Source organism: Zea mays, chromosome 4 (genome assembly GCF_902167145.1).
Source record: "Zea mays cultivar B73 chromosome 4, Zm-B73-REFERENCE-NAM-5.0, whole genome shotgun sequence".
NCBI lineage: Eukaryota > Viridiplantae > Streptophyta > Magnoliopsida > Poales > Poaceae > Zea > Zea mays.
Genome location: NC_050099.1, coordinates 170,272,825 through 170,291,637, shown reverse-complemented (window position 1 = coordinate 170,291,637; position 18,813 = coordinate 170,272,825). Strand labels below are relative to the sequence as shown.

At 48.0% G+C, this 18,813-nt stretch overlaps 1 protein-coding gene across 1 annotated transcript; it reads left to right on the top strand.

Moving 5' to 3' along the window:
* The first annotated feature begins 7,644 nt into the window (after positions 1-7,644).
* On the top strand, positions 7,645-17,283 carry LOC109945582 (protein FAM32A-like). The gene is made up of 3 exons (XM_020551903.1): positions 7,645-7,682; position 7,790; positions 16,984-17,283. Exons 1-3 carry the CDS (start codon positions 7,645-7,647, stop codon positions 17,281-17,283), a joined length of 339 nt encoding a protein of 112 aa, XP_020407492.1.
* The last annotated feature ends 1,530 nt before the right edge of the window (positions 17,284-18,813 follow it).

Sequence of the window (18,813 nt, the reverse complement as noted above, 5' to 3'; positions counted from 1 at the left end):
GGATCAATAGCTGCAGGGCCGTTCCTGACTTTTCAGGGGCCCAGTGCGAAATCCGATATAGAGGGCTCATCCACACACAAATATATATAATTATACATACAATATCAAATATTTGACGTATAAAAATTATTATGCAATTTTTTGATGTTTATAAGATAACAAATGTAAAATATAGCCAAAAACACTTACTTCTCATCTAATACGAAGTCATCACTTATATCGTTGAGATCAATTTCATACAACAACTTTTTCGATATATAGAATCGTCAAGCCATTTAACCTCTCTTAAGTTATTGTTGACCATAAATAGTCCACAAAAACATTTCAATTTTAAAAAGCTTCTCTCTGACGATGCAACCATCATGTGTATAGTAAATAATACTCTCTCTATATCAAAAGAAAATTTGTTTTGCTTCTTTAGTGGATTCATCATCATCTAGTTGAATATAGACATAAAAATCAAGAGCTAAAACAAATACTATTTTGAAACGAAAGAAGTATTCGATAAGCCATTGAGACATTAGCTAAACGAGACTAATTGATAGCACATCATTCATTGCGTATTTATGTCTAGAATAGATAAGTTTAATAGGAAAAAGTGCTAGCATCTAGTGGCTTGGGGCCCCTCTGATTTTGGGGGCCCGGTGCGGCCGCACCTTCGGCACCCCCACAGGAACGGCCCTGAATAGCTGTGGGAGGGAGAGGCGGCGCTTGGATCTTTTTCCTGGCCGCACGATCACGTTCCAATGGCCAAAGATGCTTCACATTTTCTTTCCTATAACAGGAATGGACGACTCGGTCCTATATGTTACTATATTATTCTAGAACCTAGGCATCGCCTTCTCCACGTTGAGAAAAAGCAACCGCCTTCTCTGCGTTCGACAAAGTGACATGGTACATGGTGAAGGAAGCGGCGACAATGACAGTGCCGCCACTCATCCCATTGTGTCTATTTCCTCGCTTCTTCGATAATAACTCGTTATATTCTGCAGCCAGGGTTCGTGGCGCGCGCAGCTCGGCTCTCCAGCTTCAGGGGCACCGCTTCGTCGGCCTCTTTGGACTGCCGCCGTCGGTGCCCATCGCCAACTGCGCCGAGGGTAGGCATCTGGTATTGGCAACATAACTCTCCCAATATTTCCATCTTCACTGTTTTCTAAGAATCTGCACATAACCTGATTAGAGATTCACGGATGCAAACCAGACCATTTTTTCAGCACGGGCAAAGATGAGTGAAAGCGCCAGTAAACCAATGAATTTATCGAAACCACATAGAAGACACCGAGGCCAAAAATGACAACCATATAGAAACAAAGACGGGAAAACCCAAAAGCATGGTTCGTGAGTTTCATAGGCGACAAACCTGCATGGCCAGAGCACGGAGCGGAGCATTGACGACATGGAACACCCAGAACCACGACGCTCGAACGGGCAGCTCACCTACGAACGTTGCACACGAAAAAAGCAACACAGGTTCCAGACTACCGCGCTTTGGCCGGATCCGCAGCAGAAGAGCCCTACAAAGGACACAAAAAAAAGACGGCGGATCGGTAGGCGCTGCCGAGCAGGTGAACAATCGCTGAGCAGATCGGAGCAGAGAAACTATACGTTGGCTAGAGGTTGTTCGGAGATGGATTCCAGAGGGAACAGGAGCCCCTCGCAGCTAGGCCCTATAGAATCGAGAGAGGGGAAATGAAATCCGCTGTCGAAGGCCAGATATAGGTGGTTGGCGGTACCTACACGATGGCCTGGAACAGTGTTGGACTAGATCGGAGATGATCGCCGGTGATGAATCCTGAGAACGCAGTACACATGCGCGAGGACTCGTGGAGAGTTGTTTTTGGTGCTGCCCAACTGGCCGCGCTTTTCTGTTACCCGTTTATTCATATATCGAAGGACTTATCTGATCTAAAACAAAGAAGGCCGAAACGCACGGCACGAACGCTTCTACAGCCGTGCCATCCCACGACCACGTTCTTGCCGCGCACGACGCGCTCCACCCCGCACGAACGCAGCGTGCGTCAGGTGAGCTCCGAAAGACGCGCACACGTCCAGCTATTTCCGGCGTGCGCTCACTGCTAACTCTGAATGAAACTGAATTAGCTAACAGACTGACGAACACTAACTGACTGAACTGCACTAACTGAATAATCTGAATTAACTGACAAAAATTGTCAAACTCGGCGAGAGCTAGGAGTATGCAACATTTCTCCCCTCTACTCCATGATCTCGCCGACCTGCTGAATTCCTATGAGGGAGCACAGCTTATGAAACCGGGTCTTTCCAATCGGCTTTGTCAGGATGTCAGCCAACTGCGTTTCCGTTGACGTATGCTGAAGGATGATCCGACCTTGATCCACACACTCACGGATGAAGTGAAACTTGGTGTCAATGTGTTTACTTCTATCATGGAAGACCGGGTTCTTGCTTAGAGCGATGGCAGCCTGGTTATCCACCTTCAGTTCAGGCGTCCTGGGCTGCACTCCTGCCATGTCAGTCACCAGACGAGCAAGCCACAAAGCCTGACAAGTTGCAGTGGCAGCAGCGATGTACTCGGCTTCACACGATGACAGAGCTACTACCTTTTGCTTTGAAGACTGCCAAGTGATGGGATTATCTCCAAGATAGAAGATGACGCCACTGGTACTCCTGCGAGTGTCGACGTCACCTGCTAGGTCCGCGTCACTGAAGCCGACCAGTTGAGCTCGTCCTCCCTCGCTGAAGCCGACCAATTGAGCTTGTCCTTCCCTGCTCTTCTTGTAGTGAATGCCATGCTCACAGGTTCCAGCTACATACCTGAGGACACGTTTCACTGCCATCAGATGATCTTGATGTGGTGCCTCCATAAAGCGACTTAAATAGCCCACCGAGAAGGCAAGATCCGGCCGCGTGTTCACCAGGTATCGCAGACCACCGATCATGCACCTATACTCCGTGGCGTTCACAGCGGGTGAGTTACTGTGCTTGCTTAACTTCAGCCTTTCTTCCATCGGGGTTGAGCTCGAGTTACAGCTTGCCATGCCACAACGTTCCAGAAGTTTCCTTGCATAGGCTGCTTGACAGAGAGTGATTCCATGTGCATTCTGGCTCACCTCAATCCCAAGGTAGTAGGAGAGGAGACCGAGATCACTCATGGAGAAGATGCTCCTCATCTCCTGCTTGAACGCCGCGATCACTTTGGAGCTCGAACCAGAAATGATTAGATCGTCAACATAAACTCCAACCACCAACCTCGACGTGCTACTGGAACGGGTGTAGACGCCATGCTCAGACCTGCTCCTCTGGAAACTCAGCTGAGCCATGGCGGCGTCCAGCTTAGCATTCCAGGCCCTTGGTGCCTGCCGAAGACCGTACAGCGCCTTATGAAGACGCAGCACTTTGTCAGGTTTGCCGTCGACCACAAATCCGGGGGGCTGTGCCACAAACACCTGTTCCTTCAAGTCCCCATTCAGAAAGGCGCTTTTTACATCCATGTGGTGGACCTCCCATCCGTGATGAGCAGCCAGTGCAAGCAGTACTCGCACGGACTCAATCCTCGCCACGGGAGCGAACACTTCATCAAAGTCAATTCCGGCCCGCTGAACATAGCCCTTTGCGACGAGACGAGCTTTGTGGCGGACGACTTTGCCACTCCCGTCGCGCTTCACCTTGAAGACCCACTTGAGCCCGATAGCTCGGTGCCCAGTGGGGAGTGTGGCAAGCTCCCAGGTGCCATTGGCTTCAATCGATTTCATCTCCTCTTTCATCGCCTGGCGCCAGCACTCCTCCTGCTCTGCTTCTGCAAAAGAAGTTGGTTCATCGGCTGTCGTTAACATTAGTTCCTCGTCAAGTACTCTGGGTGCCAATCCTGGAGGTGAAGCTGGCCCAAGGACTGTATCAATCACCCGGAACCGCAACGGCGCATCCTCGTCATGGTCAGCGTCGAGCACCCCTTCAAAGCCTGTGGGGGGTGACACAAACTCTGCTGACGAGGCAGGCGACGCAGCAGGTTGGGCAGTCGCCGGTGAAGCTGGTGACAGCGACGTCGTTGTAGCTTGAGTCGGAGCAGGCGTCGTCGCGCGTGATGAAATCGGTGGAGCAGAATGCACTTCGTCTTCCACCATGAACGGGACATCATCATCCACAGCATCTTCAAGACGTCTGTCCCAGGTCCACTTCGCGCCCTCGTCGAACACGACGTCGCGAGACACCACGACGCGACCGGCATGTGGATCATAACACCTGTACGCCTTAGAACCTTGTTCGTAGCCGACGAAGATGGTTGGTGTGCTTCTATCATCAAGCTTCTTCAGTCCTGGACGGGTGTTCTTGACGTGGGCGACGCAGCCAAAGATGCGCATGAAGTGCACCGGTGGGCGCTCTCCAAACCACGCCTCGTAGGGGGTTTGTCCAGAGAGTGCTCGAGTTGGCGATCGATTGATGATGAAGACGGCAGTGGAGACTGCCTCACCCCAGAAGTGCCCAGGGAGACCCTTCGACTTGAGCATACAGCGCGCCATCGACACAACACTTTGGTTGCGCCGCTCCACCACTCCGTTTTGCTGCGGCGAGTATGGAGCAGTGAGTTGACGTTGGACACCGCGGCTGGCGCAGTATTGCCCAAACTCCACTGAGGTGAACTCCCCTCCACGATCGGTCCGAAGCACCTTGAGATGGCGTCCGGTTTCGACCTCAACAGCTGACTGAAAATTTTTGATCGCCGAGGCGGCCTCGTCTTTTCTGGCAAGAAGCTTGACCCACATATATCTACTTTTATCATCTACCAACAGTAGGAAATACCTGTTCCCACTTGGTGTGGACGGCGAGATTGGTCCACACAGATCCCCATGGACCAGATCGAGTACTTGTGCTGCGCGACGTCGAGCCTGGACAGGGAACGGTGAGCGCCTTTGTTTCCCGGCAAGGCATGCGTCGCAGACACCATCAACAGGGTCCAGGGTTGGCAACCCCCGGACCATTTCCTCCCGAGCCAGCTTCCGGAGATTGTCGAAGCCGAGGTGGCCGAAGCGACCATGCCACAGCCATGAGACCTCGGAGCTGTGCGCCGCGAAGCAGAGAGGCCTCCCGATGGTCGCTTGGAGCTGGTAAATTCGTCCTGCTGTACGTCTCACACGTACCAGAAGCTTCTTCTTGCGATCGAAGATGCGGAGGATGCCGTGGTTGATGTCGACTCGGCAGCCTCCCTCGTCCATCTGGCCAAGACTTATGATATTGGCCGTGAGTCGGGGAATGTAGTAGACCCCGGTCAGCGCCCGCTGCTCTCCATTCTTGCACATAAACACAATGGTGCCGCGACCCTCGATTGCCACAGTGGAGCCATCGCCGAATCGCACAGACCCGCCGACCCCTTTGTCGATCTCGGAGAAGAGGGATCGGATGCCGGTCATGTGGTTGGACGCACCCGTGTCGAGTACCCAGCTGCACTCGTCGCGTTCCTCCGGTGCGTCGAGTCGAGGGATGATCTTGGCTTCCAGGAGATGCACACGGCGAAGTGCCAGTGTGCCTGGTTCTTCTGAAGCAAGTGAACCGCCTGACATGGAGATCTCGGTCGTGGCCATGAGGAGGGCGGAATCCTCCTCCTCGCCCTCGACGTCCTGCGCCTGAGCAGCGTGTGCCTGCTCCGCCTTCTTCTTGCTACGACAATCGCGAGCCCAATGCCCCAGTTTGCCGCAGCTCAGACACTCGTCGTCTTTGCGTGCACCACCTCTACCTTGGCCTCTTCCTCGTGAACGACCGCGCCCTCGGCCACGTCCACGCCCGGAGGCCTGTTTCCAGCCAGAGCTAGATGCTGCCTTGCCGCCATGGTCCTTCATCTTTGCCCTTTCGCGCCATTCCTCCTCGGTGAGGAGCAGACGGCCTCCACCGTCCTTGTTCGGGGCCGCAATCGTCGTCTTCCTCTGCTCCACCGCACGCAGCCTCCCAGCCACCTCTTCAACCGTAATGTCATTGAGATCGAGTAAGGTCTCAATCGACAATGCGATTTGTTCGAGATTAGTCGGGGCTGCGTGGAGCAGTTTCTTCACAACCTCCTTCTCGGCGATGTCGTCGCCGACCACCCTCAGCTGGTTCGCCAAGGTGTTTGCCCGAGCAGCAAAGTCTTCCACCGACTCGCCGGGCTTGAAGACGAGATCAGCGAACTCCTTTCGCAATCGATCTGCATTTGCCTCCTTGACACGCTCCGCGCCCACACGGATGCTCTTGATGGAGTCCCAGGCCTCCTTCGCAGTCGCCTTCCGAGCAAGCCCAGCCTGCATTTCGGGCGGTACTGCGCGAAGAAGCGCCGCCAGCGCGTTCCGGTCGTCGCGGAAGTTGTCGGTTCCCGGGTCCATTGCCTCCCAGAGGCATTGTGCTTGGAGATTTACCTGCATCACAAGTGACCACTCGGCATAGTTGGTTTTCGTGAGCATGGGGTAGATGGCCGCCGTCGAGCTCCGCTCGATGATGCGCTCGACGATGATCTCCCTGCCACTGCGTCGTCCGCGAGGGAAGACCGGCGACAGTGAGCGCCTTCTGCCTCCTCCGTCATCGCGTCGGCCATACGCCGACATGCTTCTTCAGTCAACTTGGTTCTGATACCAATTGTTGGACTAGATCGGAGATGATCGCCGGTGATGAATCCTGAGAACGCAGTACACATGCGCGAGGACTCGTGGAGAGTTGTTTTTGGTGCTGCCCAACTGGCCGCGCTTTTCTGTTACCCGTTTATTCATATATCGAAGGACTTATCTGATCTAAAACAAAGAAGGCCGAAACGCACGGCACGAACGCTTCTACAGCCGTGCCATCCCACGACCACGTTCTTGCCGCGCACGACGCGCTCCACCCCGCACGAACGCAGCGTGCGTCAGGTGAGCTCCGAAAGACGCGCACACGTCCAGCTATTTCCGGCGTGCGCTCACTGCTAACTCTGAATGAAACTGAATTAGCTAACAGACTGACGAACACTAACTGACTGAACTGCACTAACTGAATAATCTGAATTAACTGACAAAAATTGTCAAACTCGGCGAGAGCTAGGAGTATGCAACAAACAGCAGCAGCAGGACGACGGCGCTGTGCGAGTGCTCAACGGTGAGAAGACCGATCGCAGATTTTTTGGAGAGGGAAGAGGAGGGGATTCCACATGGCCGCAGGGAGAAGATGGGTGAGGGGCGAGACGTAGTCGTACCCGTGGAGCCAAATCCGACTGCAGGCACGACGAGTTTGGCGACCGCCGCAGCATGACGAGGATGGCGACCGCCGCAGCACGACGAGTTTGGCGACCGCCGCACAGCACCGCAGCCCGCAGGAGAGAACCTGCCCTTGCACGGGAGCACCGCGCGAGGATGGGCCTCCGACAAATACTGTTCCCCACAACCACAAGACTGAACTGCACAACGCGCCAGGACCCAGCGGCGAGTGCTCTGCTCAACGGCCAAAAACCGCTTGGAACAGGAGCTCGGACTCGGACACGAACACGGACACCGCGTGGAACAGGAGCTCGGACACGGACTCTGGACGCTTCAATCCAGTGTGACTAGGTAATATATATTTATCGTGCAATCACTTCGGTTCGCAGTCTCTCCACGATACAACGTCCGCAGTTCAGTCTCCCGTGCTCAACGGCAGTCTCTCTACAACTTTACTCGATTTCTTTGTTATAGCAAGATGTTGGGATACCAAAACGTCGTTGGGGGACGGCTAAAGTGAAAGTCGCCTAAAGGGGGTGAATAGAGCGAAACTGAAATTTACAAAGTTAATCACAACTACAAGCCGGGTTAGCGTTAGAAATATAATCGAGTCCGCGAGAGAGAGTGCAAAACAAATCGCAAGCGAATAAGGAGTGAGACACGCGGATTTGTTTTACCGAGGTTCGGTTCTTGCAAACCTACTCCCCGTTGAGGTGGTCACAAAGACCGGGTCTCTTTCAACTCTTTCCCTCTCTCAAACGGTCTCTCGGACCGAGTGAGCTTCTTCTTCTCAATCAAACGGGAACAAAACTTCACCGCAAGGGCCACCACACAATTGGTGCCTCTTGCCTTGGTTACAATTGAGTTGATCTCAAGAAAGAATCAAAGAAGAAAGCAATCAAGCGCAAGAGCTCGAAAGAACACAAGCAAATCTCTCTCACTAATCACTAAGGCGTTGTGTGGAATTTGGAGAGGATTTGATCACTTGGGTGTGTCTAGAATTGAATGCTAGAGCTCTTGTAAGTGGTTGAAGTAGGAAAACTTGGATATCTTGAATGTGGGGTGGTTGGGGGTATTTATAACTCCAACCACCCAACTAGTCGTTTGGTGGAGGCTGTCTGTCGCATGGTGCACCGGACAGTGTCCGGTGGGCCAGCCACGTCACCAGGCCGTTGGGTTCCGACCGTTGGAGCTCTGACTGCTGGGCCCGCCTGGATGTCCGGTGGCACACCGGACATGCACTGTAGAGTGTCCAGTGTGTCACTTCGCGCGTGCCTGACTTCTGCGCGCTCTAGCGCGCATTAATTGCTCCTGCAGGTGACCGTTGGCGCGAAGTAGTCGTTGCTCCGCTGGCTCACCGGACATGTTCGGTGAATTATAGCGGAGCGAATTCCCGAAGCTGGCGAGTTCCAGAGTTGCTCTTCCTTGGGGCACCGGACACTGTCCGGTGTACACCGGACAGTCTGGTGAATTATAGCGGAGCGCCTCTGGATTTTCCCAAAGGTGAGGAGTTTAGCGTGAAGTCCCCTGGTGCACCGGACATTGTCCGGTGGCACACCGGACAGTCCGGTGTGCCAGACCAGGATACACTTCGGTTATCCCTTGCTCTTTTTGTTGAACCCAATTCTTGGTCTTTTTATTGGCTAAGTGTGAACCTTTAGCACCTGTATAACTTATATACTGGAGCAAAAGTTAGTCCAATTATTTGTGTTGGGCAATTCAACCACCAAAATCAATTAGGAACTAGGTGTAAGCCTAATTCCCTTTCAATCTCCACCTTTTTGGTGATTGATGCCAACACAAACCAAAGCAAGTATAGAAATGCATAATTGAACTAGTTTGCATAATGTAAGTGCAAAGGTTGCTTGGAATTGAGCCAATATAAATACTTATAATATATGCATGGATTGTTTCTGCATTTTTAATATTTTGGACCACACTTGCACCACTTGTTTTGTTTTTGTGAATTCTTTTGTAAATCCTTTTCAAAGATCTTTTGCAAATAGTCAAAGGTATATGAATAAGATTTTGCGAAGCATTTTCAAGATTTGAAATTTTCTCCCCCTGTTTCAAATGCTTTTCCTTTGACTAAACAAACTCCCCCTAAATGAAATCCTCCTCTTAGTGTTCAAGAGGGTTTTGATATATCAATTTTGAAATACTACTTTCTCCCCCTTTTGAACATAATAGGATACCAATTTGAAATTTCCAATTGAAAATCATCTTTTAAAATTAGGTGGTGGTGCGGTCCTTTTGCTTTGGGCTAATACTTTCTCCCCCTTTGGCATGAATCGCCAAAAACGGAGTCATTAGAGCCCTTAGAATTACTTTCTCCCCCTTTGGTCATAAATAAATGAGTGAAGATTATAGCAAAGACGGAGTCCTCTTGCTTTGTACTTAGGCTTTCTCCCCCAAAGATGGAGAGTTGCCCGGAGCGACGGCGAAGGATGAGTTACGGAGTGGAAGCCTTTGTCTTCGCCGAAGACTCCAATTCCTTTTCAATATACCTATGACTTGATTTGAAATTCACTTGAAAACACATTAGTCATAGCACATGAAAGAGATATGATCAAAGGTATATGAATGAACTATGTGTGCAAATCAACAAAAGAAGTTCCTAGAATCAAGGATATTTAGCTCATGCCTAAGTTTGTTAAAAGTTTGTTCATCAAGAGGCTTGGTTAAGATATCGGCTAATTGATCTTTAGTGTTAATGTATGAAATCTCGATATCTCCCTTTTGTTGGTGATCCCTTAAGAAGTGATACCGAATGGCTATGTGTTTAGTGCGGCTATGCTCAACGGGATTATCCGCCATGCGGATTGCACTCTCATTATCACATAGAAGAGGAACTTTGGTTAATTTGTAACCGTAGTCCCTAAGGGTTTGCCTCATCCAAAGTAGTTGCGCGCAACAATGGCCTGCGGCAATGTACTCGGCTTCGGCGGTAGAAAGAGCGACCGAATTTTGCTTCTTTGAAGCCCAAGACACTAAGGATCTTCCCAAGAACTGGCAAGTCCCTGATGTGCTCTTTCTATTGATTTTACACCCTGCCCAATCGGCATCCGAATAACCAATCAAATCAAAAGTGGATCCCCTAGGATACCAAAGCCCAAACTTAGGAGTATAAACTAAATATCTCAAGATTCGTTTTACGGCCGTAAGGTGAGCTTCCTTAGGGTCGGCTTGGAATCTTGCACACATGCATACGGAAAGCATTATATCCGGTCCCGATGCACATAAATATAGCAAAGAGCCTATCATCGACCGGTATACCTTTTGATCGACGGATTTACCTTCCGTGTCGAGGTCGAGATGCCCATTGGTTCCCATGGGTGTCTTGATGGGTTTAGCATCCTTCATCCCAAACTTGCTTAGAATATCTTGAGTATACTTCGTTTGGCTTAGGAAGGTGCCCTCTTGGAGTTGTTTCACTTGAAATCCCAAGAAATACTTCAACTCCCCCATCATAGACATCTCGAATTTTTGTGTCATGATCCTACTAAACTCTTCACATGTAGATTTGTTAGTAAACCCAAATATAATATCATCAACATAAATTTGGCATACAAACAAATCATTTGCAAGTGTTTTGGTAAAGAGTGTAGGATCGGCCTTTCCGACTTTGAATCCATTAGTGATAAGGAAATCTCTAAGGCATTCATACCACGCTCTTGGGGCTTGCTTGAGCCCATAAAGCGCCTTAGAGAGTTTATACACATGGTTAGGGTACTCACTATCTTCAAAGCCGGGAGGTTGCTCAACATAGACCTCTTCCTTGATTGGTCCATTGAGAAAGGCACTTTTCACGTCCATTTGATAAAGCTTGAAGCCATGGTAAGTAGCATAGGCTAATAATATACGAATTGACTCAAGCCTAGCTACGGGTGCATAGGTTTCACCGAAATCCAAACCTTCGACTTGGGAGTATCCCTTGGCCACAAGTCGGGCTTTGTTCCTTGTCACCACTCCATGCTCGTCTTGCTTGTTGCGGAACACCCATTTGGTTCCTACAACATTTTGATTAGGACGTGGAACTAAATGTCATACCTCGTTCCTAGTGAAGTTATTGAGCTCCTCTTGCATTGCCACCACCCAATCCGAATCTTGAAGTGCTTCCTCTACCCTGTGTGGCTCAATAGAGGAGACAAAAGAGTAATGCTCACAAAAATGTGCAACACGAGATCTAGTGGTTACCCCCTTATGTATATCGCCGAGGATGGTGTCGACAGGGTGATCTCGTTGGATTGCTTGGTGGACTCTTGGGTGTGGCGGTCTTTGTTCTTCATCCTCCTTGTCTTGATCATTTGCATCTCCCCCTTGATCATTGCTGTCATCTTGAGGTGGCTCATTTCCTTGATCTTCTTCTTCATCAACTTGAGCCTCATCCTCATTTTGAGTTGGTGGAGATGCTTGCGTGGAGGAGGATGGTTGATCTTGTGCATTTGGAGGCTCTTCGGATTCCTTAGGACACACATCCCTAATGGACATGTTCCTTAGCGCGATGCACGGAGCCTCTTCATCACCTATCTCATCAAGATCAACTTGCTCTACTTGAGAGCCGTTAGTCTCATCAAACACAACATCACAAGAAACTTCAACTTGTCCTGAGGACTTGTTAAAGACTCTATATGCCCTTGTGTTTGAATCATATCCTAGTAAAAAGCCTTCTACAGTCTCAGGTGCAAATTTAGATTTTCTACCTCTTTTAACAAGAATAAAGCATTTGCTACCAAAGACTCTAAAATATGAAATGTTGGGCTTTTTACCGGTAAGGAGTTCATATGATGTCTTCTTGGGGATTCGGTGTAGATACAACCGGTTGATGGCGTAGCAGGCAGTGTTGACGGCCTCGGCCCAAAACCGATCCGAAGTCTTGTACTCATCAAGCATGGTTCTTGCCATGTCCAATAGAGTTCGATTCTTCCCCTCCACTACACCATTTTGTTGTGGCGTGTAGGGAGAAGAGAACTCATGCTTGATGCCCTCCTCCTCAAGGAAGCCTTCAATTTGAGAGTTCTTGAACTCCGTCCCGTTGTCGCTTCTAATTTTCTTGATCCTTAAGCCGAATTCATTTTGAGCCCGTCTCAAGAATCCCTTTAAGGTCTCTTGGGTATGAGATTTTTCCTGCAAAAATAATACCCAAGTGAAGCGAGAATAATCATCCACAATAACTAGACAGTACTTACTCCCGCCGATGCTTATGTAGGCAATCGGGCCGAATAGATCCATGTGTAGGAGCTCCAGTGGCCTGTCAGTCGTCATGATGTTCTTGTGTGGATGATGGGCACCAACTTGCTTCCCTGCTTGGCATGCGCTACAAATCCTGTCTTTCTCAAAATGAACATTTGTTAATCCTAAAATGTGCTCTCCCTTTAGAAGCTTGTGAAGATTCTTCATCCCAACATGTGCTAGTCGGCGGTGCCAGAGCCAGCCCATGTTAGTCTTAGCAATTAAGCAAGTGTCGAGTTTAGCTCTATCAAAATCTACCAAGTATAGCTGACCCTCTAACACTCCCTTAAATGCTATTGAATCATCACTTCTTCTAAAGACAGTGACACCTTCATCAGTGAATAGACAGTTGTAGCCCATTTTGCATAATTGAGAAACAGAAAGCAAATTGTAGTCTAATGAATCTACAAGAAAAACATTGGAAATGGAATGGTTAGGAGATATAGCAATTTTACCCAATCATTTGACCAAACCTTGATTTCCATCCCCGAATGTGATAGCTCGTTGGGGATCTTGGTTTTTCTCGTAGGAGGAGAACATTTTCTTCTCCCCTGTCATGTGGTTTGTGCACCCACTGTCGATGATCCAACTTGAGCCCCCGGATGCATAAACCTACAAAACATGTTTAGTTCTTGACTTTAGGTACCCAAATGGTTTTGGGTCCTTTGGCATTAGAAACAAGAACTTTGGGTACCCAAACACAAGTCTTTGACCCCTTGTGCTTGCCCCCGACATACTTGGCAACTACCTTGCTGGATTTGTTAGTCAAAACATAGGATGCATCAAAAGTTTTAAATGAAATGTTATGATCATTTGATGCACTAGGAGTTTTCTTCTTAGGCAACTTAGCATGGGTTGGTTGCCTAGAACTAGATGTCTCACCCTTATACATAAAAGCATGGTTAGGGCCAGAGTGAGACTTCCTAGAGTGAATTCTCCTAATTTTGCTCTCGGGATAACCGGCAGGGTATAAAATGTAACCCTCATTATCCTGACGCATGGGAGCCTTGCCCTTAACAAAGTTGGACAATTTCTTAGGAGGGGCATTAAGTTTGACATTGCCTCCTTGTTGAAAGCCAATGCCATCCTTAATGCCAGGGCGTCTCCCTCTATAAAGCATACTACGAGCAAATTTAAATTTTTCATTTTCAAGTTCATGCTCGGCAATTTTAGCATCTAATTTTGCTATATGATCATTTTGTTGTTTAATTAAAGCCATGTGATCATGAATAGCATCAACATCTCTACATCTAGTGCAAATAGTAGTGTGTTCAACGGTAGATGTAGAGGGTTTGCAAGATTTTAATTGTACAACCTTAGCATGTAGTATATCATTTCTACTTCTAAGGTCGGAAATAGTAGCATTGCAAACATCAAAATCTTTAGCCTTAGCAAGCAATTTTTCATTTTCATTTCTAAGGCTAGCAAGAGTAATGTTTAATTCTTCAATCTTAGCAAGCAAATTATTGTTATCATTTCTAAGATTGGGAATTGAAACATTGCAATCAATAGAATCAACCTTAGCTAACAAATTAGCATTCTCATTTCTAAGGTTGTCTATAGTTTCATGGCAAGTGCTTAGTTCACTAGATAATTTTTCACATTTTTCAACTTCTAGAGAATAAGCATTTTTAACTTTAACATGCTTTTTGTTTTCCTTGATTAGGAAGTCCTCTTGGGAGTCCAAGAGGTCATCCTTCTCATGGATGGCACTAATTAATTCATTTAATTTCTCTTTTGTTGCATGTTTAAGTTGGCAAAAAGGGTACGCAAATTATCTTCCTCATCACTAGCATTATCATCACTAGAGGACTCATATCTAGTGGAGGATTTGGATTTAACCTTCTTCTTTTTGCCGTCCTTTGCCATGAGGCACTTGTAGCCGACGTTGGGGAAGAGAAGTCCCTTGGTGACGGCGATGTTGGCGGCGTCCTCATCGTCGGAGGAGTCGCTAGAGCTTTCGTCGGAGTCCCACTCACGACAAACATGGGCATCGCCGCCCTTCTTCTTGTAGTATCTTTTCTTCTCCTTTCTTCTCCCCTTCTTGTCGTCGCCCCTGTCACTGTCACTAGAAATAGGACATTTTGCTATAAAGTGACCGGGCTTACCACACTTGTAGCAAACCTTCTTGGAGCGGGGCTTGTAATCTTTCCCCCTCCTTTGCTTGAGGATTTGGCGGAAGCTCTTGATGACGAGCGCCATTTCCTCATTGTCGAGCTTGGAGGCGTCGATGGGTGTTCTACTCGGTGTAGACTCCTCCTTCTTCTCTTCTGTTGCTTTGAAAGCGACCGGTTGAGCTTCGGACGTAGAAGGACTGTCAAGCTCGTTGATCTTCCGTGAGCCCTTGATCATAAATTCAAAGCTCACAAAATTCCCGATTACTTCCTCGGGAGTCATTAGTGTGTATCTAGGATTGCCACGAATTAATTGTACTTGAGTAGGGTTAAGGAAAATAAGTGATCTTAGAATAACTTTAACCACCTCGTGGTCATCCCATTTCTTGCTCCCGAGGTTGCGCACTTGATTCACCAAGGTTTTGAGCCGGTTGTACATGTCTTGTGGCTCCTCTCCTTGGCGAAGACGGAAGCGACCGAGCTCCCCCTCGATTGTTTCTCGCTTGGTGATCTTGGTGAGTTCATCACCCTCGTGCGCGGTCTTGAGCACATCCCAAACTTCCTTGGCGCTCTTTAAACCTTGCACCTTGTTGTACTCCTCTCGGCTTAAAGAGGCGAGGAGTATGGTTGTGGCTTGGGAGTTGAAGTGCTCGATTTGGGCCACTTCATCCACGTCATAGTCTTCATCCCCTACGGACGGTACCTGTACACCAAACTCAACAACATCCCATATACTTTTGTGGAGTGAGGTTAGATGAAATCGCATTAAATCACTCCACCTAGCATAATCTTCACCATCAAAAGTTGGTGGTTTGCCTAATGGGACGGAAAGTAAATGTGTATGTTTAGGAACGCGAGGGTAGCGTAGGGGGATCTTACTAAACTTCTTGCGCTCATGGCGCTTAGAAGTTACGGAGGGCGCGTCGGAGCCGGAGGTGGAAGGTGATGAAGTGTCGGTCTCGTAGTAGATCACCTTCCTCATCTTCTTTATCTTGTCGCCACTCTGATGCGACTTGCGGGAAGAAGCTTTCTTCTCCTTCCCCTTTCCCTTTTTGCGGGACTCTTTCGATGAAGCCTTCCCGTGGCTTGTAGTGGGCTTTTCGCCGGTCTCCATCTCCTTCTTGGCGTGATCTCCCGACATTACTTCGAGCGATTAGGCTCTAATGAAGCACCAGGCTCTGATACCAATTGAAAGTCGCCTAGAGGGGGGGTGAATAGGGCAAAACTGAAATTTACAAAGTTAATCACAACTACAAGCCGGGTTAGCGTTAGAAATATAATCGAGTCCGCGAGAGAGGGTGCAAAACAAATTGCAAACGAATAAGGAGTGAGACACGCGGATTTGTTTTACCGAGGTTCGGTTCTTGCAAACCTACTCCCCGTTGAGGTGGTCACAAAGACCGGGTCTCTTTCAACCCTTTCCCTCTCTCAAACGGTCCCTCGGACCGAGTGAGCTTCTTCTTCTCAATCAAACGGGAACAAAACTTCCCCGCAAGGGCCACCACACAATTGGTGCCTCTTGCCTTGGTTACAATTGAGTTGATCTCAAGAAAGAATCAAAGAAGAAAGCAATCCAAGCACAAGAGCTCGAAAGAACACAAGCAAATCTCTCTCACTAATCACTAAGGCGTTGTGTGGAATTTGGAGAGGATTTGATCACTTGGGTGTGTCTAGAATTGAATGCTAGAGCTCTTGTAAGTGGTTGAAGTAGGAAAACTTGGATATCTTGAATGTGGGGTGGTTGGGGGTATTTATAACCCCAACCACCCAACTAGCCGTTTGGTGGAGGTTGTCTATCGCATGGTGCACCGGACAGTGTCCGGTGCGCCAGCCACGTCACCAGGCCGTTGGGTTCCGACCGTTGGAGCTCTGACTGCTGGGCCCGCCTGGATGTCCGGTGGCACACCGGACATGCACTGTAGAGTGTCCGGTGTGTCACTTCGCGCGTGCCTGACTTCTGCGCGCTCTGGCGCGCATTAATTGCTCCTGCAGATGACCGTTGGTGCGAAGTAGTCGTTGCTCCGCTGGCTCACCGGACAGTCGGGTGCACACCGGACATGTCCGGTGAATTATAGCAGAGCGAATTCCCGAAGCTGGCGAGTTCTAGAGTTGCTCTTCCTTGGGGCACCGGACACTGTCCGGTGTACACCGGACAGTCCGGTGAATTATAGCGGAGCGCCTCTGGATTTTCCCGAAGGTGAGGAGTTTAGCGTGAAGTCCCCTGGTGCACCGGACACTGTCCGGTGGCACACCGGACAGTCCGGTGCGCCAGACCAGGGTACACTTCGGTTATCCCTTGCTCTTTTTGTTGAACCCAATTCTTGGTCTTTTTATTGGCTAAGTGTGAACCTTTGGCACCTGTATAACTTATATACTGGAGCAAAACTAGTTAGTCCAATTATTTGTGTTGGGAAATTCAACCACCAAAATCAATTAGGAACTAGGTGTAAGCCTAATTCCCTTTCATAAAGTTGAAGGGTAAAGCGCTAGACATGAAAAATGGTGGAGTAAAGAAAAAGAAGAAGAAGTACCAGCGTGAGGAGTCGTCTCAGACTGAATCTGATAAGAATGGAGATGAAGGGAAACCACATCCTGACTATGACCATCTCACACCAGCAGAGCGCCGCTACATGGAACAGAAGCAGGAGATCGACATGCAGAAGATGGCCAAAGTCGCCAATAAGTCACACAAGGACCGCATGCAGGACTTCAACCAGTACCTGGCTAAGCTCAGCGAGCACTACGACATCCCCAAGGTTGGTCCTGGCTAACATGGCCAACCTAGCTGTGTTACGCACAAACAATTGTATGTTGTGTGGGTCTATCTAGTTTTCTGTTAGCATTTTATATATCGTTTTACAATTGTTGTAAAACGACTTGTTGCCACCAGCAGACAATATTTATTTTCAAAAGCTTGTTCCAAGTATTTTGATCCCGTGTTTAAGCCTTTTTTTGTTGCCCGTTTTAGTTGCATTCATTTTATTCAAAATGCGATCCTCTTTTGATATTTCTAGGGAACTCATTTTTTTCAATACATTGGCAGAGCTTAACAACAGATTATGCCCAAATTTTTCTAGGTCAACATGGCCTTCAATTTGGGAAGTGGGAAATAAGGGTGGGATAATTTGATTCCATGTTTGGATAATTGAATTGAAGATAGGGATAGATAAATAAAGACTACATTCATCCCATGCCCCCTCCTTTTGTCTCAACCCATTTTTATTTCCCTATCCAATCTTGATGAGATCACTCCTGAAAAGATATGTATTTGAAGATGTATTCTAAAAGAAATGTCTATTTCAAAAACTGTGGCGTCGATGTTCTCTCACTACTACAGTAAACCTCTATACAGGCGGTCCAGTTAGCCTCTACACAGGCGGTTCAGGAACCGCTTGTGGTGCACCGCCTGTGATGTAAAACAACATCACAGGCGGTCAATCAAAAACCACTTGTGATAAACACACATCACAGGCGGTTCTATCTAAAGGAACCGCCTGTGATAGACACACATCACAGGCGGTTTCTAATCCTAGCCGCTTGTGTTAGCCACACATCACAGGCGGTTTCTAATCCTAGCCGCTTGTGTTAGACACATACCACAGGCGGTTTTAAATATAGGTCCGACTGTATTTCAATATACAGATTCCAGATTCATATGCAGATTCTAGATTCATATACAGAATTAATAACAGATTCATACACAGATTCATACACATATATGTTGCATAACAAGTTCCATACACAGATTCATACACATATCAAGTTCCATACACAGATTCATACACATATCAAGTTCCATATACAACTCAACAACTCAACATCTCAAGTTCCATATACAACTGAACATCTCAAGTTCCAAACTAAAGATCTAAACACTGTGTGATATCGTGTACAAACTTAGTTCTGGGAAGTGTTGCAAATTTCCATTTGTATTGTAGAATAGCCCTTGTTGATGAAGAACTTCACGGCGCATAAAGTAAAGCAAGTCTTTTACAACCTTAGCCACGCCGACGGAAACCATATCTCTTTCTAACCATTCAACATTGATCTTGTATTTAGGAACCTGCAATGAAAGCAAAAAGCAAGCAGCGCTAAGAGTAATGTGATGAGCAACAATATAACATAAAAATTGCAACATAGACAATGATAGAGAACTTACATCCTCACGATTGACCATGTAATGAAAGGTGACACGACACCATTCGCATACATAATAACCGCACAGGACAGTACCCGGAGGTTGTTTGTGAGCATATGGAAATAATGATATTGACAAATTAGGCTTGTCCTCTGGATGTTCG

What these genes read in the sequence shown, in the direction of transcription:
- LOC109945582 (XM_020551903.1), top strand. Translation starts at nt 7,645, where the DNA reads ATGTTGGGATACCAAAACGTCGTTGGGGGACGGCTAAA.